Here is a 19,007-nt window from a genome sequence, read left to right as displayed (position 1 = left end):
CTAGACCAGATAACCTATTGGCCGAAGGTGATCACTATGTACAGCATTTTGTCACTTTCATTTCTGTTTTCTGGTCACACTCTATAAACCAACCTTTCACCATGTCCATCAAGAGTATTTCCAAAACAGATTTCAGTAGGCAGTCTTGCCTCTCTGCCCTACATCAAGAAGTACAGAGAGTAACCAGTGGCATCGGTTTTAGTACAGTTATACGCGTTTACTAACTGACTGATATGCTGACTCCATTGCTGTTTGTTCACAGTTTCCAATGTACCCAGCATAGAAAGCAGTGTTCTTTTAAAATGCTCAGGTGGTCCATCACCCTGTGGATGATAGGGAGGAGTGCATGACTTTCTGATTCCCAACATAGAAAGCAACTCTTTGATCAGATGACTTTCAAAGTCCCTGCCATGATCCCAGTAAATCCTTGCAGGCAGGCCATAATGCACAAAGTATTTGTCCCACAGGACTTTGGCAAGTGTAATGGTCTTCTGATATGGAAATTGTTGCACATTTCTAATGAAATAGTCTGTTACTACAAGCACATTTGCCATGCCCCTTCTGTCTTGTTCTATCTGCTGAAAATCAATGCAGACTAAATCCAGGGGTCCATTACTAGTGATCTGGTTTAATGGGGAAGAACGCTGTGGGAGGGTTTTACAGGACACACATCGTTCGCATATTTTAAGATAATGCTCCACCTCAGCACTCATTTGCGGCAAATAGAATCTGTCTTTAATTAGTTCAGATATTCTCTCACCACCTAAATGTCAGCACTCATCATGTAGCGATCTTAGAACAATAGTTCTCTATCTCTCAAGCAGTAACAACTGCTTTATGGTGGTATCTGTCTGTGACTTTCTTTGTCAAAAGAGTAGTCCATTTATTAATTCAAGTTTTGGAGCTTCACGCCAAAGGAAAGCAACATTAGGTGGATTGCTTTTAGATGTAACTGGCATTCCCCAGCCTCAATGGTTTGTTTTACTTGGCCAATTACTGGGTCAAGCTCTTGGGAAACCTTGATTTCTTTGGGAGTCAACTCATCCAACTCCAAGTTGATCAATTAGCCTCCCAGCCATAGGAAGTGTTGAAAAGGAGCAGGCCTGCCTATATGTTGATTTGATCCCAGAGGTTGGAGTGTCTCCCCAGTTCTCATGATTGGAGTACTGTCGGGAGAGCAACATTAACATTATTACGACCAAGACGGTACTGTATATTAAAGTCATAAGCGGCCAGGGCTGCCAACCACCATAGTTTGGCTGTAGTCAACACATTACTTAACGGGTTGTTGTTGTTTCCAACAGAGGAAGCCAGGCTGAACAATTCAACCGACTCCAGCAGCCTGTGCTGATTTAGAAGCTACACAAAGAGGGCATAAATATCTTAAACACCCTTAAACATTCAATTTAACCCAATAATTATGAGATGAATTTCATTGTTTTCCGTTTTCTAATTCTTAATTCTAATCCCGTTTTGGCTGTTGATGCTTGTGAGAAATGAGATGTAGACTGAGTGAACCCCGTGAGTGATAAATAATTTTTCCCTTCTTTCCCAACCTCCCTGTTACAGTCTAGAGTGGACACACTCAAAGAAACACACAGTTTGCGCCAGAGCAGAGATGTATCCGGAGAATAGGGAAGCTCCCCGGAGTTCCGCTTTCTTCTTCTCTTCCTCATGAACACTTTCCTAACACTTCCTTCATTGTCAGTCTTTGGCTCTTTAGTCTCATGGCCCAACAGGCACAAAAACACATGCTTTATCTTAGAGGGAGCACACAAACACTAAGTTCTGTTGCTTACCATTATCCATATTTCCTCTAGATCCCACTAAGCTTAATTTGATTCTGATCAAAACATAAAACTTGACTGCATACGGAAAAGACTTTGAAAAACATATTTAAAGCAGCATGAGGAGAATACGGGCTGTGGACCTAGCATATCTAAAACAGCACTTTAGTTAATTATTCTGATGCTATCCTAAGAAATGATTGATTACTATTAAACAGACAATATATTCCTCCCACGTCCAGCAGGTCTGGTTTATATATATAAAAAATAATTTTTGCAAGATTTTTGCAAGATTTTCCAAGAATTTGTTTTTTTCAAAAAGGCTACCCACACTCAGCTACCATTAATATTGTTTTGCAGACAGCTTGGGTGTTGGATAATGGCAACTAAACTGTTTATTCAGTCTGCTGCACACTGCCAAGAGAGGAGACAAACTCAAAGTTTGAAAGAAAAATAGAATCCAAATCCTGCAGGCTAAAGCCAAAAGCAGTCCACATTTGCAGCGCTTCTCTGGGCAGTTGGTTTCAAACACTGATTGCCAAGGAAACAGAACTCGTTTCTTCAAGAAGTCACTGGGGGGATAATGCAAGGAAGATGCTTTGAGGTATTTGTCTGGCAGCATAAAACATCCAAACAATTTACCATGGCTTTCAATTTCAATAGGAAAACATACTGCCAAATGCATGCATTGATGACAATCTATCAAAAACATGTAAAGAAATATTTTCAAATTCATACGTTTTTATGCCTCGGTAAATACAAAAAGATCAAAATGTGGCACTGCAGCAAAGGTCAGAGCCTTACCAATGACCAGCTTTGCTGTGTAATCTAGTATAGATATATGACTGCACTGTATACAGAGATGCCAATAATTAAAATGCAAAGACCAACAAAATCTCTTTTTATGCCAATAACAACGGCTCAAGACAATATGGAGAGCTTTAATCACAGTTTATGTACAAAGAATCACTAAGGTATGTGTTCTTTTTCCTATTGTCATTTCTCAAACAACTTATGGAATACCAGAAATACCTTAAAGATATAAAAACAGATTTGATCAAATCTTGTGTCAACTAAAAGCAGCAAAGCATTGTTTTGAGTGTAACAATCATTTAATTTATTTTAATTTTAGTGTAACTTCATCAACCTTTCATAAACAATTAATTTTATTTTTTAAGATAAGATTTTCAGATCTAAGGTCAGCTAAATTCTTATTTGGGTATATGCCTTGTCAGACATTCCTGACCACAGCTCACCACAGAGTCCAGATTTTCTCTGAGAATTCAGGTTATCCTCCAGGGGAAAGTAAATGCAGCTGACTGACACAGACACCTCCAGATCTGAAAGCAAAGGCATGGAAGAGAAAGCCTAACTTAAAGTGAAATTGGTGAATTAAGAGGCTAAGGAAAAACATTAGGAGCAGCTGGAGGGTAATAGATGGGGAGTACAGCCAACAGAAAAAGTGGACATTCGAAAAATATTAGGGAAGAGGAGAAATTGAGGAGGAGGAGGAGCTGAAATGGCAGAAAACATGAGAAAGAATACAGCAAATGAGTATAAGCAGATGAAAGGAGAAAGGGAGACAACCAGACACACGTATGATCAAAAATACATAAGAACTGTGCAACTAAAGATGTACCCAGTGCCCCTCACAGCCTGCTGCAGAGTGTGACAGAGACAGGAAATAACAGAGGATGACAGAGACGGAGGACATTAACATAGACAGAGGAAACACAAAGCAGTCAATTTCAAATAAATCAATTACAGCCTCTACCAATGATCACCAGCCCTCTACAAGTGATTCCAGTCTCACTTTATCTGATTCACTTTAGAAGAAATCCATGTTGCTGAGAAACAGTATAAAGTACCAGAAAGGGAAGAGTAGATGCTGCATGTACAGTATGAACGGCTCATAATACACCACATACATGCATGATTGGATAACATAATTTTTTCTTATTTTATTTTGCTTTTAAAAAATCATTCAGGGTGGCATGTTGGCATGCCCATGCCAAGCACCTACCAAATATTTCTTATAAACATACATTCCATAAAACAAGCGGAGCAGGTTTAAGTTTTAGCAAGTTTTTGATGCTCTTAATAATAATCCAATAAATGTTAAAATCTTGTTCATGTGCTCATATATTTTGAAAATCCTGATGAAGGAAATACCTCATGGACCTTCTGTGATGTGTTCCCTCTTGAGAGGACACTGGGGCTCCCTCAGCTCATGTTGACGTGACAATTTTGTAGCGACCCATGTATATAGGCTTCAGTCCTTGATGCAGCCTGTGAGCTGGTTCAACTGCCGTCCAGGCACATTTGCCGCATCTCTTCACCTCATTCCTGTCAACTTACTAAAAGAAAATAGTTTTGTATTCACCATAAAAAGACTCAAGTTCTAAATCAGTTTTGACACAGATGCACACTAATTTGATGTGATGCGACCAGCAATTACTGGGAACAATCACAAGAAACCATTTTAGAGACATAAGATTTGCTGGGTTGTTGACCAAGCTTTATGTAAAACATATCAGCACCCATCCATCCAACACTTTTCTAAGACAGTGTCATGGAGACAACTCTTTTGAAGAGACATCTCTTCTCCCGTCATGCTGATCTGAGCCAACCTCGGGGCATTCCTGAGGCAGCCATGAGATATACGCAAGTCCTGGGTATGCCCTAAGGCCATCTCCCAGTGGCCTATGTCTCAAATATCTCCCTAGAAAGGAATTTACATTTTTAGTAGACCAGAAACCACCCCAACTTGGTTCAGGGAAGTTCTTATTCTTTTCTTAGATTCTCCTTAAAAATCTCTAGTGATGGATATCAATTGCCATTACCACTCACAGGAACATAAGAATGCTCAGATAGCACAGATCCTGGACTTCAAAACTCCTCCAAAACATATGCTTAGCTTTTTTCCTTATAAACCAAAGGTCCAACTAGACACTGTCTGGCACTCCAGCAGAGATTCCGCTTAGGAAGCTATGAAGTTTAATCCCTGTTATAGTTACAGTATAGTATCTGTTCCCTCTATTTTAAAGACAGGCCAAGACTCGATTCTCTCAAGTCCTACGGCAATGACCCAAAGTTGCACAAGCATGTAAACCAAGCAGCCCAACAATATCCCGGGTCTTTAAGAACTACCTAATCCCATCCACCCCAGAGCCTTGCTAGAGCTATGTAACTGCTTTGATAACCTAAACACCAGAAATAGCAGAGTGATCCCAGGCTTCTTAACCTGTGCTTTCAGGACAGTTGTTTGTTTTTAATTAAGTGCATTGAAGAAAGTGAGCCGGTACGGTCCGGTACTGCGTACCACTAAAAGATTCTGCGCCAGTACGCAGTACCGGGAAGAGGGAAGAACAGCTGTCTGCTATGAAGCCGTCATCCAGAACCAGTTACGGCTGCAAAAATTCACGAGCACACAAAGAAGATCAGATCCACTACCAATAGGAACTCTAAAAACACGACTTAATCTGTTTATAAATATAGCTTTTTTCCACTCATTCCAAATAGTTTCTGAACTGTTCTGCTTTGCTGGAGCCTCAATGCTCTTGCTTTGCTTCTCTCCCCTCGGAGCTCGAGGCATTTGGGAACGGCCAGCCTCTAAAACGAGCACCACTACATTTAATGTCTGTCTGCTCGCTGCTAAATGCCCCAGTTAAAAGCAAAGGGAGAGTAACTAGTTAAGTTTCAAGTTATTTTGCTGAATTACAACAACACAGTATAGCCCGAAAACACCGCTTATGACCAGAGATTTCACATACACTACACGAGAGCGCATGCGCCCTTACCCCCAAAACAGAGCGGTTGCCAAAGAGATTGTTGCGTTCAATTTAGTTAACTGGGAGATTTTACACAGGTGGTGCATTAGGACACAACGAACAATAAATCACTTACCATTTACAGACGTTTGAATGAAAACCGCAAAAACAACCAAACTGTCAAATTTTTTATTAAAATGTAATCAAAACTTGACCACAATGATAAAACTACTTTCACCCCTGATTAAGTGTCAAATCTATTTAGGTTTTAGGTAGATTAACAGATACTTTCTGTACATTTTATGTCATGAAAAACTAAAAATAAATACAAAATGCCTAAACAGTTTAGCGTGAGAAAAATAAGTTTTAATAAGTAATTCTAAACCTGACGGAACAGAGGTGCAAACTATTTTATCTTGCCAAAGGCTCTCCATTATCATGTGGCATCCAGTGATAGAACTAGACTTTCATACAAAGGGTGGGCAAGGATTTTCCAAGGGGTCCATAAACTAATAAAGAAAAATATTTTCTTCTTTTTACGACTGTCATGTCATTGTCTGTCCCTAGACAAAATATAAGACAACTTGGTGACATGTCAGGATTGTGTTGGACAAAATCTAGTTTAGGTCCCATTACTATGAAAGTAAACTAAATGAAATAGCTTAGTTTCAATATAGCTCATGAAACTGTCTGCTAAGGGATATTTCATTGCATTAATTATTAACTGCTTATTTGTTTCTTTTAAACTTTGTGTTGTTTATTAGGTTTTCTTATTCTTTTCATTTTACTTAGTAGTTTAGTTGAATGTTACTAGTCAAGGTAAAGAGTTTGACTGAAGTATTGTGACTTAAAGTTGAAGTATCTTGTTAATAAATTATTGTATGTTCTTCTGTATATCTGTGCAGAGCTTACTGTTTGAGAACATCAGTGCACGCATTCAGTGCTTCATATAATACCACATCTCACCAGACAGGTATTCATAAAATAATACCTGACAGAGATGGAGAGCTGTTAATTCTTGATAATCAGGTGTTGTCCCGACTTGGTAATTTGGATCAAAATTACTAACTTTGTTAATGATTGTCTTTGGCACTAATTAATAGTTGTTCATAGCTAAACCAAACCTAATATTGCAAAATAAAGACCTCTAGGTCTGCCCCTGGTGGCATCTGTAGAGTATACTGTATAGTGTTTTAAGGTTTAGCTTTATATTTATATACAGCCAAAGGAAAGGCTCACAGGTGAAGCACAGATGCACTTTTACACTTGCTCCTCTCTGCCTGCAATCATCTATCATTTTTACCACCTCACTGTTTGTGATTAGGTTCCAAACTATAGTGGACCATCTCCAGTAGTATGCCTCAAATAGATGCCTATTTCTGTCTCTGGTGAGGCAGACAGCCATCCCACGCTTACAGCCTTGTCCCTCTTATCGTGGCCTCTGTCTCATCTGGATGAGAAGGGGATTATGACAAATACGAGTAGAGGATGATAATGATCTATGTTTTACATAAAAAAGCTTACAGGAGTCATTTATCTTATGCCAGCACAACTTTAACTAGAGAGGAGTAACATGTAAAAGCATACTTAGGATGAAAAGGCTAAAGTCAAAGGTATACACTCTTCATTGAGACTCAGATTTCCCTGAGAGGGCTTTACGCACAGAAACACACTGCCTGTTCATTCACTCCAGCAAATCTCACTGATGTAATCCTATACTAATCCTAACCCACACTCATTCTATGGGTGTGAATGGTACGCAATGAACGCAATATATATATATATATATATATATATATATATATGTATATATATATATATATATTTCCTGAGAGCTTATTTTAACTATTGCTGTTATAATTTAACTCTACCCTTAGCCTGATTCGAATACTTTCTCCCATTTGGGCATTAATCATTTATGTTATGAGAGCTTTTGTCTTTGTTTTTGAGAATAAATACCTTCATCTGAAAATTGTTCAGTCTCTCCCTAAAATATGAGGATTACTCTGCATAAAAGTCCACATCAAATTTAAACCCAAATAGGGCTGCACTAAATCTACATGAATTCAAATATCATTGTTAAATAGGCAAAGACAATATTGGTTTCTATTAATGTTTTCCTCACACTTCTGTTTCTTTATTGTCATCTCAATGTCCCTTCACTCTCCATGAGCTGCAGCATCTTGGCCATTAAAGTCTGTATGAGGTGTGCGCATCAAGGGCAGATTAGGACAACTGAATATATTATTGGCACGCAGAGTGTGAATGCATAGTTCCTGAAATATAAAAGTCTATCGAATGCTGCATCAGAGCATACTTTTGAGATTACAATACTGCACACATTAATATTGCAATTTCTGTATGGGATTTAATACAGTTATATTTAATTAATTACAGTATGCGTTCTGATGAGGCTCGTTTGTCAGATTAAAAGTACCATAGGAAAATGATAACCTTTAGGCAGGTATTAAACATACGTTTCATTAAGCCCACATTTCTTTAAAAATTGTTATTTTTTAGAACCTTTTCTAGATAGATGATGTAATAGTCTAATCCTAAATGTCATGTTTTCATTAGCTTTACGCTGAAAATTATCATCGTTCGTTCGTCGTCTTCATCTCTAAGGGAGTGCCCGGCCACCCTACGGAGGAAGCTCATTTCAGCCGCTTGTATTTGTGATCTCGTTCTTTCGGTCATGACCCAAAGTTCATGGCCATAGGTGAGGGTAGGAACGTAGACCGACCAGTAAATCGAGAGCTTTGCTTTTCGGCTCAGCTCTCTCTTCACCACAATGGACCGGCACAGCGCCCCCATTACTGTGGCAGCCGCACCGATCCGTCTGTCGATCTCCCGCTCCATTCTTCCCTCACTTGTGAACAAGACCCCGAGATACTTGAACTCCTCCACTTGAGGCAGGAACTCCCCTCCAACCTGAAGAGGACAAGCCACCCTTTTCCGGTCGAGTACCATGGCCTCGGACTTGGAGGAGTTGATCCTCATCCCAACCCCTTCACACTCGGCTGCGAACCGCCACAGCGCATGCTGTAGGTTTTGGCTAGAGGGGGCCAGCAGGACCACGTCATCCGCAAAAAGAAGAGACGAAATCCACTGGTCCCCAAACCAGACCCCCTCCGACCCCCTCATCCACCCCCGAAGCCTTGCCACCGCGGAGCTTTTTAACCACCTCGGTGACTTCAGCCTGGGTGATGAAAGAGTCCAACCCCGAGTCCCCAGCCTCTGTTTCCACCACGGAATGCGTGATGGCAGGATTGAGGAGATCCTCGAAGTACTCCTTCCACCGCCCGATAATGTCCTCAGTATAGGTCAGCAGTCTCCCGCCCCCACTATAAACAGTGTTGGCAAAGCACTGCTTCCCCTTCCTGAGGCGCCGGACGGTTTGCCAGAATCGCTTCGAGGCCAACCGGTAGTCCTTCTCCATGGCCTCACCGAACTCTTCCCAGGCCCGAGTTTTTGCCTCTGCCACAGCCCGGGCCGCAGCACGCTTGGCCTCACGGTACCCGTCAGACGCCTCAGGAGTCCCACAAGCCAACCACAGCCGATAGGACTCCTTCTTCAGCTTAACAGCATCCCTTACTGCCGGTGTCCACCACCAGGTTCTGGGATTGCCGCCACGACAGGCACCGCAGACCTTACGGCCGCAGCTATGGGCAGTAGCATCGACAATAGATGCAGAGAACATGGTCCACTCGGACTCTATGTCTCCAACATCCCCCAGGATCTGGTCGAAGCTCTCCCGGAGGTGGGAGTTGAATACATCCCTGGCCGAGGTTTCCGCCAGGCGTTCCCAGCAGACCCTCACTATGCGCTTGGGCCTGCCAAGTCTGTCTGGCTTTCTCCTCCTCCAGCGGATCCAACTCACCACCAGGTGATGATCAGTGGATAGCTCAGCCCCTCTCTTCACCCGAGTGTCCAAAACATGCGGCCGAAGGTCTGATGATACGACAACAAAGTCGATCATCAACCTCCTGCCTAGGGTGTCCTGGTGCCAAGTGCACTGATGGACACCCTTATGTTTGAACATGGTGTTCGTTATGGACAATCCGTGACTAGCACAGAAGTCCAATAACAAAACACCACTCGGATTCAGATCGGGGAGGCCATTCCTCCCGATCACGGCTCTCCAGGAGTCACTGTCGTTCCCCACGTGGGCGTTGAAGTCCCCCAGCAGAATAATGGAGTCCCCGGGAGGGGCACTATCCAGCACCACCTACAGGGACGCCAAGAAGGCCGGGTACTCTGCACTACCACTCGGCCCGTAGGCTGAAATGATAGTCAGAGACCTCTCCCCAACCCGAAGGCGCAGGGATACGACCCTCTCATCCACTGGGGTAAACCCCAACACGAGACGGCTGAGCTGGGGGGCAACAAGCAAACCCACACCAGCCCGCAGCCTCTCCCCGCACAAGCTCAGACTCCTTCCCCCCCAGCGAGGTGACATTCCACATCCCTAGAGCCAGCCTAAGCATCCGGGGATCGGGCCGTTGAGGTCTCCACCTTCGTCCGCCACCCAATCCTCTTTGCACCGGTCCCTCACGGTTCCCCCTGCAGGTGGTGGGCCCACTGGGGGATGGCCTCGCGTCTCTCGTTCGGGCTTGGCCCGGCCGGGTCCCGCGAGGAGCAACCCGGCCACCAGGCGCTCTCCGACGAGTCCCGACCCCAGGCCTGGCTCCAGGGTGGGACCCCGGCTCCGCCGTACCGGGCGACGTCACGTGCCTCGATATTGTGTTCTTCATGAGGGGTTCTTGAACCATTCTTTGTCTGACCCATCACCTAGAACCTGTTTGCCATGGGAGACCCTACCAGGGGCATTTAGGCCCCAGACAACATAGCCTCTAGGATCATTTGAGCACTCAAACCCCTCCACCACGTTAAGGTGACAGTTCAAGGAGGGGGAAAATTATCATAATTAACGGAAATAAAGGCTTGAAAACATCGGCCTATGTGAAATTAATCTTTATAATCAGGTTACCCTAGGCAACTGAGTTTCTGAAATAAATTAACTTTTTAATTATATTCTCATATATATTAAATATGACTGTATTTTGTGCAAGTTATTTGAAAGGAATTTGAATTATCTTTGTTCCTTAAAACATACCCAGGAGAACAGTCTCTGGGTCCACTGATTTGGCTGAAGTTAGCTAATTTTATCTAACAGTTAAAGTGTGAGCCAGCAGATATGTTACTCATCAACGTTATCTTCAAAGTTCCTTATTAATAGTCTGTGATTTCATTTGTAGCCATGTCATAATATTGATATTTCCTGAAATGCTTCATTATGTTCAGTGTATGACCAAAATTAAATTGTGAAATTTGTTAGACAAACAAATATATGAATAAATGTAAATTGCTTCTAGTAGGGTCATACATCAATTTCAGATCTGCCATTTAAATCACCTTACAACATGCTACAAAAAGACTGCTTATTACTAGACTAGATATTATACTGTTTTTGCCGACAGAATAAAAAGTTTCAACAATCACAAACTGTGCATAAAATATCTGTTTAAATTGGTGAAATATTTCATCCCCGGTGTGACCATTCTTGTTTTGATTTTGAACTAGAGCTAAATGACAGTCAAGATTCCTCAAAAACAGTAAAATAGCTTTTTACAAGTGATGAATCAGAAGCTGCGAATAAGATGGCATCTTTAACATTGTCTTATTCTCTTAAATACTAGTGCTCCTAAAATGCTAGCAAACATAGGTGCAAAGCCACATTCATAAGCTTGTGTTTAGGCTTACAATGTATTGATGTACAAACATTAACAGTAGCATCAAAATATTGTAAATACAACACATTAACTTAATTCGCTGACACCTTAGGGCATTTTCCCCCTCCATATAGTGCACAGTGCCTCTTAGTGCTATATAGGTCTTTAGGAGCAAGCCAAGTATCCGTAGTTAATGGCAGCCCCATAAAGGTAACCAGAATTTTAGCAACCTCCTCTGACTGAGTCTCTCAGAAGACCAACCAACCGAATCTACCAAGCTCTCGCTTCTTAACATGCCATCTTACTCAACTGAGGCACTCAACCTTGAAAATAAACAAGTAAGGGCTCAACCTTGTTAACTGTTTTGTTTGTTATCCTGATGAGAGCAATAGATCCAGTAACTGATCCAGTTCCTTCTTACAGGGGACCTTGTAGAGAACTGAGTGGGATACGTTCTCATTCACATTCATTCCAGAGTTCTGATGAAAATTAAAAAGAGAGATTATATTTCTCCTATTTTAGCTTCCCTTCATTGGCTCCTTGTTAAATCCAGAATAGAATTAAACATACTCCTTCTCACATATAAAGCCCTTAATGATCTAGCTCCATCATACATCAGAGATCTGATTGCTCCATATGTTCCTAACAGGGAACTTCATTCTCAGACTGCAGGTTTACTGGTGGTTCCTAGAGTCTCTAGAAGTAGAATGGGAGGCAGATCCTTTATTTATTAGGCTCCTCTCCTGTGGAACCAGCTGCCAGTTTTAGTCCATGAGGCAGACTCTGTTTTCTGTGTCTGTGTTCTTTTTTCTTCTCTGCTCTGTTCTTTCAAACCCACAGTTGGTTGTGGCAGATGGCCGCTCACACTGAGCCTGGTCCTGCTGGAGGTTTCTTTCTGTTAAAAGGGAGTTTTTCCTCTCCACTGTCGCTACATGCATGCTCAGTATGAGGGATTGCTGCAAAGTCAACGCCAGTGACTGTCCACTGTCGCTACATGCTCATCCAGGAGGAGTGACTTCTACAAGTCACTGACTCGATGCAATCTGTTGGGTTTCCTCAGATAGAAAAACGTTTTAAACAATTTGAATAAATAACTGAATGTGACTGCACTGTTTGATGGTTAGGATTAATTGGAATGTATGTAATAATACATATTTTATCTGATCTTGCATTGCGAATGATTGTCTAAAGGTATGCCAATTATTGCCAAAGTTAGTTCCAAGACTAACTTCACTTCACTTCCAGATTCTTCAAGATAATCCTTGGTTCTAAAACATAAATAACATTGCGTGGTAATGTTGCATCACTCTTTTGGACATGGTTTTCAACCATCTTTGGTCAACTTGTTTATATTGTACATAGCCCATTAGTCTTCCTTATTCTTTAATTCTGGTTGGTAGTTTAGTTGGATTGTTTTAGCATGGTGAAGAGTTTGTTGATTGAAAAATGTTTGACTTTGAGTTGACTTATTTTTGTTAATAAATTCTTGTATTTTAAGAAATTGTGTGACCATGTGTGTTCAGAGTTTTGCTGTTCAATAATGACAGAGTTTGGCTCATCCCTTTCAATTTTGTCCTAATGCCACCGCCTTATTAGGCTAGTATTCACAGGACAGCCCTTAACAGACCGAAATATTATTTAATAAATATTAAAGTATTAATATTAAATAATATATTCAAATTCATAATTACAACACTTCCCTTAGCTGGCCTGTACTGTATTTAGCTGTAGGTTATGAGTTAAAATCAATATCCTCAAATGTTTTCTCCCAACTATTTGTTTCACCACAACAGTCCTACAGCAGAGCCCGCACAGCCGGAGCCTCAGGCTGGCTTGGTGACGGTATGTAGAAAGCATAGTACTAGATCCCAGCCCACAGGTCACCACCAACCCATCTCTACGACCATGTCTTGAAGACATAAAAACTTGGATGACTAAATTTTCTGCTTCTAAATTCAGACAAGACAGAAGTTGTCATCTTTGGACTGGAGTCTTTAAAAAAGAAACTACTTAGTCAATCACTTAACCTGGATAGCATTAAATTGACTTCCGATGGTGTTATTCTTGAACAGGACATGTCATTTAAATCCCATATTAAACAGATTTCTAGGATTTCCTTCTTTCACCTCCGGAACATTGCCAAAATTAGAAATATCCTATCCAGGAGTGACGCTGAAAAACTAGTCCATGCATTTGTTACCTCAAGGCTGGATTTTGTAATTCTTTACTATCAGGCAGTCAACAATATGCAGTTAAAAGCCTTCAGGTGATTCAAAATGCTGCAGCAAGAGTTCTGATGAAAATTAAAAAGAGAGCTCATATTTCTCCTATTTTAGTATGTATTCACATTTGCCACTTTTGGTCTGCTTTAAACGGACCAGAGTTCGTTTCCCCCCTTGGTCCGGACCTTTTGTGCAGGTGTGAATACACTGAAGCGAACCCTGGTCCGGACCAAACAACTGGACCGAGACCCACTTTTTGAGGTGGGTCTCGATCCGCTTCCAAACGGACTCTGGTGCGGTTTGCTTATGGTCTGAATACAAACCGGCCCCGATCCAAACCAACTACAAAAAGTTCCTTTGGACATTAAAAGCCACCGTAGCCGGTAGCAAAGGTGTGTGTTGTAAGGTAATCATACCTGATAAACTGTGTGTTGCTTAGCAACGCTACTGGCTTGTTGTGGAACAAGGCATTTAGAGAATGTCGGCGTTCAGCACGGGGTTCCAAAATTATAAATGGAACGTCTCAAAATCTGTGTTGAATGAGCTGCTCTTCACTCTCACAATTATATTGCAGCTGTAATAACGGCATAAATATGCAGAACAGAGGTGCTGCACACAGCACATCTACAGATGTTTTCCTCAATTTCCGGGTCTGTGCTCTGTCCCGCCCCCGACATTTCTGTCCAATGATAACAATGATCGTCACCTGCATGGCTTTGTTTACAAGTAATAGTTCACTTGCAAAAAGTACAATGTGAAAACAAACTGCACCAAATGAAAAAAATAAAGTTCGCTTTTTGTCCGGACCAAACAAGTGGAACAAAGGATTCTTCTGGTGTGAATACACCCTTAGCTTCCCTTTATTGACTCACTGTTAAATCCAGAATAGAATTTAAAATTCTCATCCTCACATATAAAGCCCTTAATGATCTAGCTCCATTATACATCAGAGATCGGATTGGTCCATATATTCCTAACAGGGAACTTCGTTCTCAGACTGCAGGTTTACTGGTGGTTCCTAGAGTCTCTAGAAGTAGAATCGGAGGCAGATCCTTTATTTATTAGGCTCCTCTCCTGTGGAACCAGCTCCCAGTTTTAGTCCGTGAGGCAGACACCCTGTCTACTTTTAAGGCTAGGCTTAAAACCTTCCTTTTTGATAAAGCTTATAGTTAGAGTGGGTTAGGTTATCCTGACCTATCTCTAATTATGCTGCTATAAGCTTAGGCTGCTGGAGGACATAATGGCCACTTTCATTCTCTTCGCTACATTCTCACACTACTCTCCAATTTTGCATTATTTCCTGTTATTTCAGCTTTTAACTTAATGTTCTCTCTCTCTTTTCTCTTCCTAGAAGCTGCACCTGGCCTGACTCTGTGTCTACCTGTGACACCTTTCTGGAGAGGAACATCATCCAAGCATCTGCTGGCAACAACTTAATGCTCACCCTCTACCGATGATCCACATGGCCCTGTCTTTCAGTGTTTAACCCTTTCTCTCTCCTAGACATAGCAATTGACTGAGCCTTTACTGTAACTAATTATATGGGCTCTCTTTCAGACTCTATGCTTGAAAACTGGCTCAGAGTTTATATATTCTTTCTTTCTAGATGAAACAACTGCATGCATTAACATTTACTTTTCCTTCCCATAGAAAGCACTCATGGATTAGTGCGTCTGTGTTCTTTTTGTGTCTCTGCTCTGTTCTCTCAAAGCCCCAGTCGGTCGTGGCAGATGGCCGCTCACACTGAGGCTGGTTCTGCTGGAGTTTTCTTGTTAAAAGGGAGTTTTTCCTCTCCATTGTCGCTACAAGCATGCTCTGTATGAGGGATTGCTGCAAAGTCCACGCCAGTGACTGTGCACTGTCGCTACATGCTCATCCAGGAGGAGTGACTGCTACAAGTCTCTGACTAAATGCAATCTGCTGGGTTTCTTTAGATAGAAAAACGTTTTATCCAATTTTAATAAATAACTGAATCTGACTGCACTGTTCAATGGTTAGGATTAATTGGAATGTATGTACCTGACTTTTGTGAAGTGCCTTGAGACGACATGTGTTGTGAATTGGCGCTATATAAATAAACTGAATTGAATTGAAAAATAAGAGCGGAGATACAGTAAATGCTGAATATGGAAATGATACAACACTACTGATGATTCTAAACAGTGATAAGACAAACAGACAGCTAGCACTACCAAGAAACAAGATGCTAATGTAAATGAATTGCTGAACAGTGTTTCTAAAAGAACACAAACATAATTAAAGCGTCCTTTCTTAAGTAAAACACAAATTTTTATAGTGAAACTGTAATTTTGTACTGTATTCTTTGCAGTCAAATGTTCAATTTATCCGTGGTCAGTAGTAGTCTAAAGTGAATGTACTAAAGGCCAGTCAGTTTTTGTTTGTTTTGAACAACACAGGGACAAGGGTCTCGGCAACGTCTCCTGGCTGGAGTGGATGGACAGAAGCCACCTATTTGATCTCTCTAACCTTCATCACTTCTTTGTCTTTTCATCACACTCTTCTTCTCAATGCTGAGCTTTGAAAAAAACATTCTGTCTTAATTTAATGGACAGAAACATTAGCTCTTACAATAGAAACATCATTAGTCTGTCAGAGCTGCTCACAAACAATGCGCCAAAACACAAATCAAACATGTTGTCAATGGGCTATAACTACTCTAACTAAACTTAAACAGCGTTATGAAGGGTGAAGACTAGTGAACTGTTATTTGGAGAAGAATGAAATTGAAGTACAATATCTTTAGCTGGTTACACCTGTTACACTTTACCGTCAACTGCACTCTTCATGTTCTGGTCTTTATTTTAGTGGTAGGGTATGCAAAGCTGCACTCTTCTTCGTAGACATTGAGTTTGGCTGCCTTACGCAGTTGTAGCGCCTCCTACAGTAACCTGGTTGAGCTACTCAGAGAACTATGCTGTTCGAATGTATTGTTTTTATTTTTATTTTTATTTTAGACACAGCAGAAAAATACTGAGGTCCGGACCTCAGTGTCCTCAATGGTAGCTACCGCCTTGACTACAAGCTGATTTTCAACTTAAGGCCAGGGCTTGCAGACAGTTCTGGAACCTCTGCTTTTTATTTAACTCTGCCTTTTCCCACATAAATAATAAAAAGTTCAAACACCGTTCCACCATGACTGATGATCATCTGGAAGTATGCTTGAGGCTGGCTATTGGCAGCTACTGTCGGAACTTTGCATCACTGGTTGATTCCATTCAATGCAAAGTATCAGTGTAAGTAAGGGGCAAAAACATAACAGATTTGCATTGTATAATGCAATCATTCAAGTGTACCCAACATCCTGTTTGGAAAGAGTTGTTATTTAATGTAATGTGAATAGAAAAGGTTAGATTCTCATTGTCAGGAGAATCTAACCTTCCATCTGCACATTGGGGTTTGATTGCCCAGTGGGGATGATCAGGCATAAATAAAATTTTATTTGTCTGATATTTCAGCAATGAACAATGCCTTTTGTATTGTGCCACAGCAACAAAATAGTAGTTATCTTTAGCCTGCTGTACAGAGAGAAAGAATAAAGAATAAGAGCAATAAAGAATACTCGATATATTTATGAATATATAGATGTTTTGCATTTTTTAAGTAGGTAGATCATTGTGATCGCCCCTGTCTGTCTGCTTAGTAGTGCTCTGTGTGCAAATCTTTGTTGCCTTTGTGTTTTATTGCCAGGTTTTGTGAACTGGGCAGTGATTATATAGAATACATTAGAAACTAATCAGCCTGTTTTTAAAATAAACCTGTAGTATTCTAATGTCATCTTTTTAATAAAAATATATTTTGAATGTCTTCTTTTGAGGGATCCAGGACTGTTCAAAAAAGCCCAGATCTGGCAACACTTATGGTTGAAAGAGAGCCAGAACAACTCCCCTCAAAATGGCCTAGTCAAAGTCTAAACCTAAAAGCAATTGTAAATCTGTGACTTGAAAGGTGGTGTTCAAAGATGAGTATGAGCAATTCTGGTAAACATTTCTGCATTCCATAATGCACCTCAGCCCCTTTCAGAAAAAAACAAAATCACTTAAATAGAACATGAAAGCTTGTTGTTGCAAAAATAGGCAAATTCTGTAATTTTTCTGTTATTTCCATTACCTCCTTCTAAAACAGTGACAGAACTATGATGCCAGTAATCCCCTTTAAATCGATGTGTGCAATGCTGCCTGTGAGACAGGTGGTACTCTGTTACCTGGAACAAAGCTTCCCTGGACCACATCTTTATATGCCCACCAACTCTCATCAAGCTTGGACGTAATAGGCTGAGCTGTGAAGAGAAAGAAAAAAGAGAATGTCTTTCTAATATGACCCTTGATGACTGTTCAAAATTCTCTTTTATATCAAAGCTCCTTTTTAAACTCACTTTCAAAGCAAAGAGAGATGGAAGGACTAGATGAAAGAGAAAACATGAAGGCAGCATGCTGTGAGTTGTAAGCAATAATCAACATTTAATTTAAGGTTAATGATGTGACAACTTTAAATGTCACATCTATAATTAGACTGCAATTTATTCTACAAAAATAACCGTTCACAGATGTATTTTCAATTGTATGTTAGAAGAGGGTGTTGTTGGTGTTTTAGTGCTGTAACAGAAAACCAAACAGGAGTCATGATGTCAAATCAATGAGCAGCTGGAGGAAAATTTGATAAACAGCAAGAAAAATACATAACAAAACACCTTTTCTATTTAAATAAACAAAACGATTAATTAATGAGTTTAGGATGTATCCCAAATGCAAACTGCAGCTTCTGCTGTGTGAAGAGCTTTGCACTCCCCAATTACTTCTTCTCAACACTGATGCAATTATGTGTGGCATTTCTGTTATCCAAAACAGTTTCCTCTGAAAACTGTGCAGCTCAAAAAATAAAGTTTAGACAAACAGAAATGTAGTTTGTTAAGGACTGAGCTGGAACCAAAATGAAAACTGCACTTCACTTTTATGAATCTAAGACTTATGCCATGTGGACTGCTGGGCTTTGTTATGTGTTGAGTGCTTTTGATGCCTGATCTATGATGTCTTAGTACCATCTATTGGCAAGGGGATGTACATGTGGCAATTGAAACCGACTGAGGCAAAATAAATGAAGGGTGTGCTAGTTTGAGACTCATTCTGATCAATGTACCTGTAGTATAGATAAGAGTACTACGCAGGAAGAACACAACAAAACTGATGAAGAGGATAAAAGGAAATTGCCTGTGATTTGCCTTTTTGAGCCGGTTGGTGATTACAGACCAGGTCAGTGAAGTTAGCAAACTAAGCTAACTCGCTTTTTGTTTGGAGGAGTGACAACATAACGTAGCTGAGAGACGGTGCGGGGCCTTTGTAAAGAAAGGAAGCTGTGTTGCATGATTAAGGTCTAAATCCAGTTGAGAAGGAAATCATTAGGATAATAAGCAGTATTAGCCAAGGCCCCTTATCCAGCATGTAGTCACAAAGAGTAGTTTTAGTAGCAGTCCTTCAGCAC

The 19,007-nt window shown here is 40.8% G+C and overlaps 1 protein-coding gene across 1 annotated transcript in view; it reads right to left on the bottom strand.

The window, feature by feature from the left end:
- LOC124864783 (carbonic anhydrase-related protein 10-like) overlaps positions 1 to 19,007 on the bottom strand; it is a 298,624-nt gene that overhangs the window by 250,368 nt on the left and 29,249 nt on the right. The window contains exon 2 of the mRNA XM_047359688.1: positions 17,734 to 17,808. Within this exon, the coding sequence (XP_047215644.1) occupies positions 17,734 to 17,808 (75 nt within the window). The remainder of the gene's footprint in view (positions 1 to 17,733; positions 17,809 to 19,007) is intronic.

The sequence above is a fragment of the Girardinichthys multiradiatus genome, chromosome Y (assembly GCF_021462225.1).
Source record: "Girardinichthys multiradiatus isolate DD_20200921_A chromosome Y, DD_fGirMul_XY1, whole genome shotgun sequence".
NCBI classification, from domain to species: Eukaryota; Metazoa; Chordata; class Actinopteri; order Cyprinodontiformes; family Goodeidae; genus Girardinichthys; species Girardinichthys multiradiatus.
This window is presented reverse-complemented; position numbering and strand designations above follow the sequence as displayed.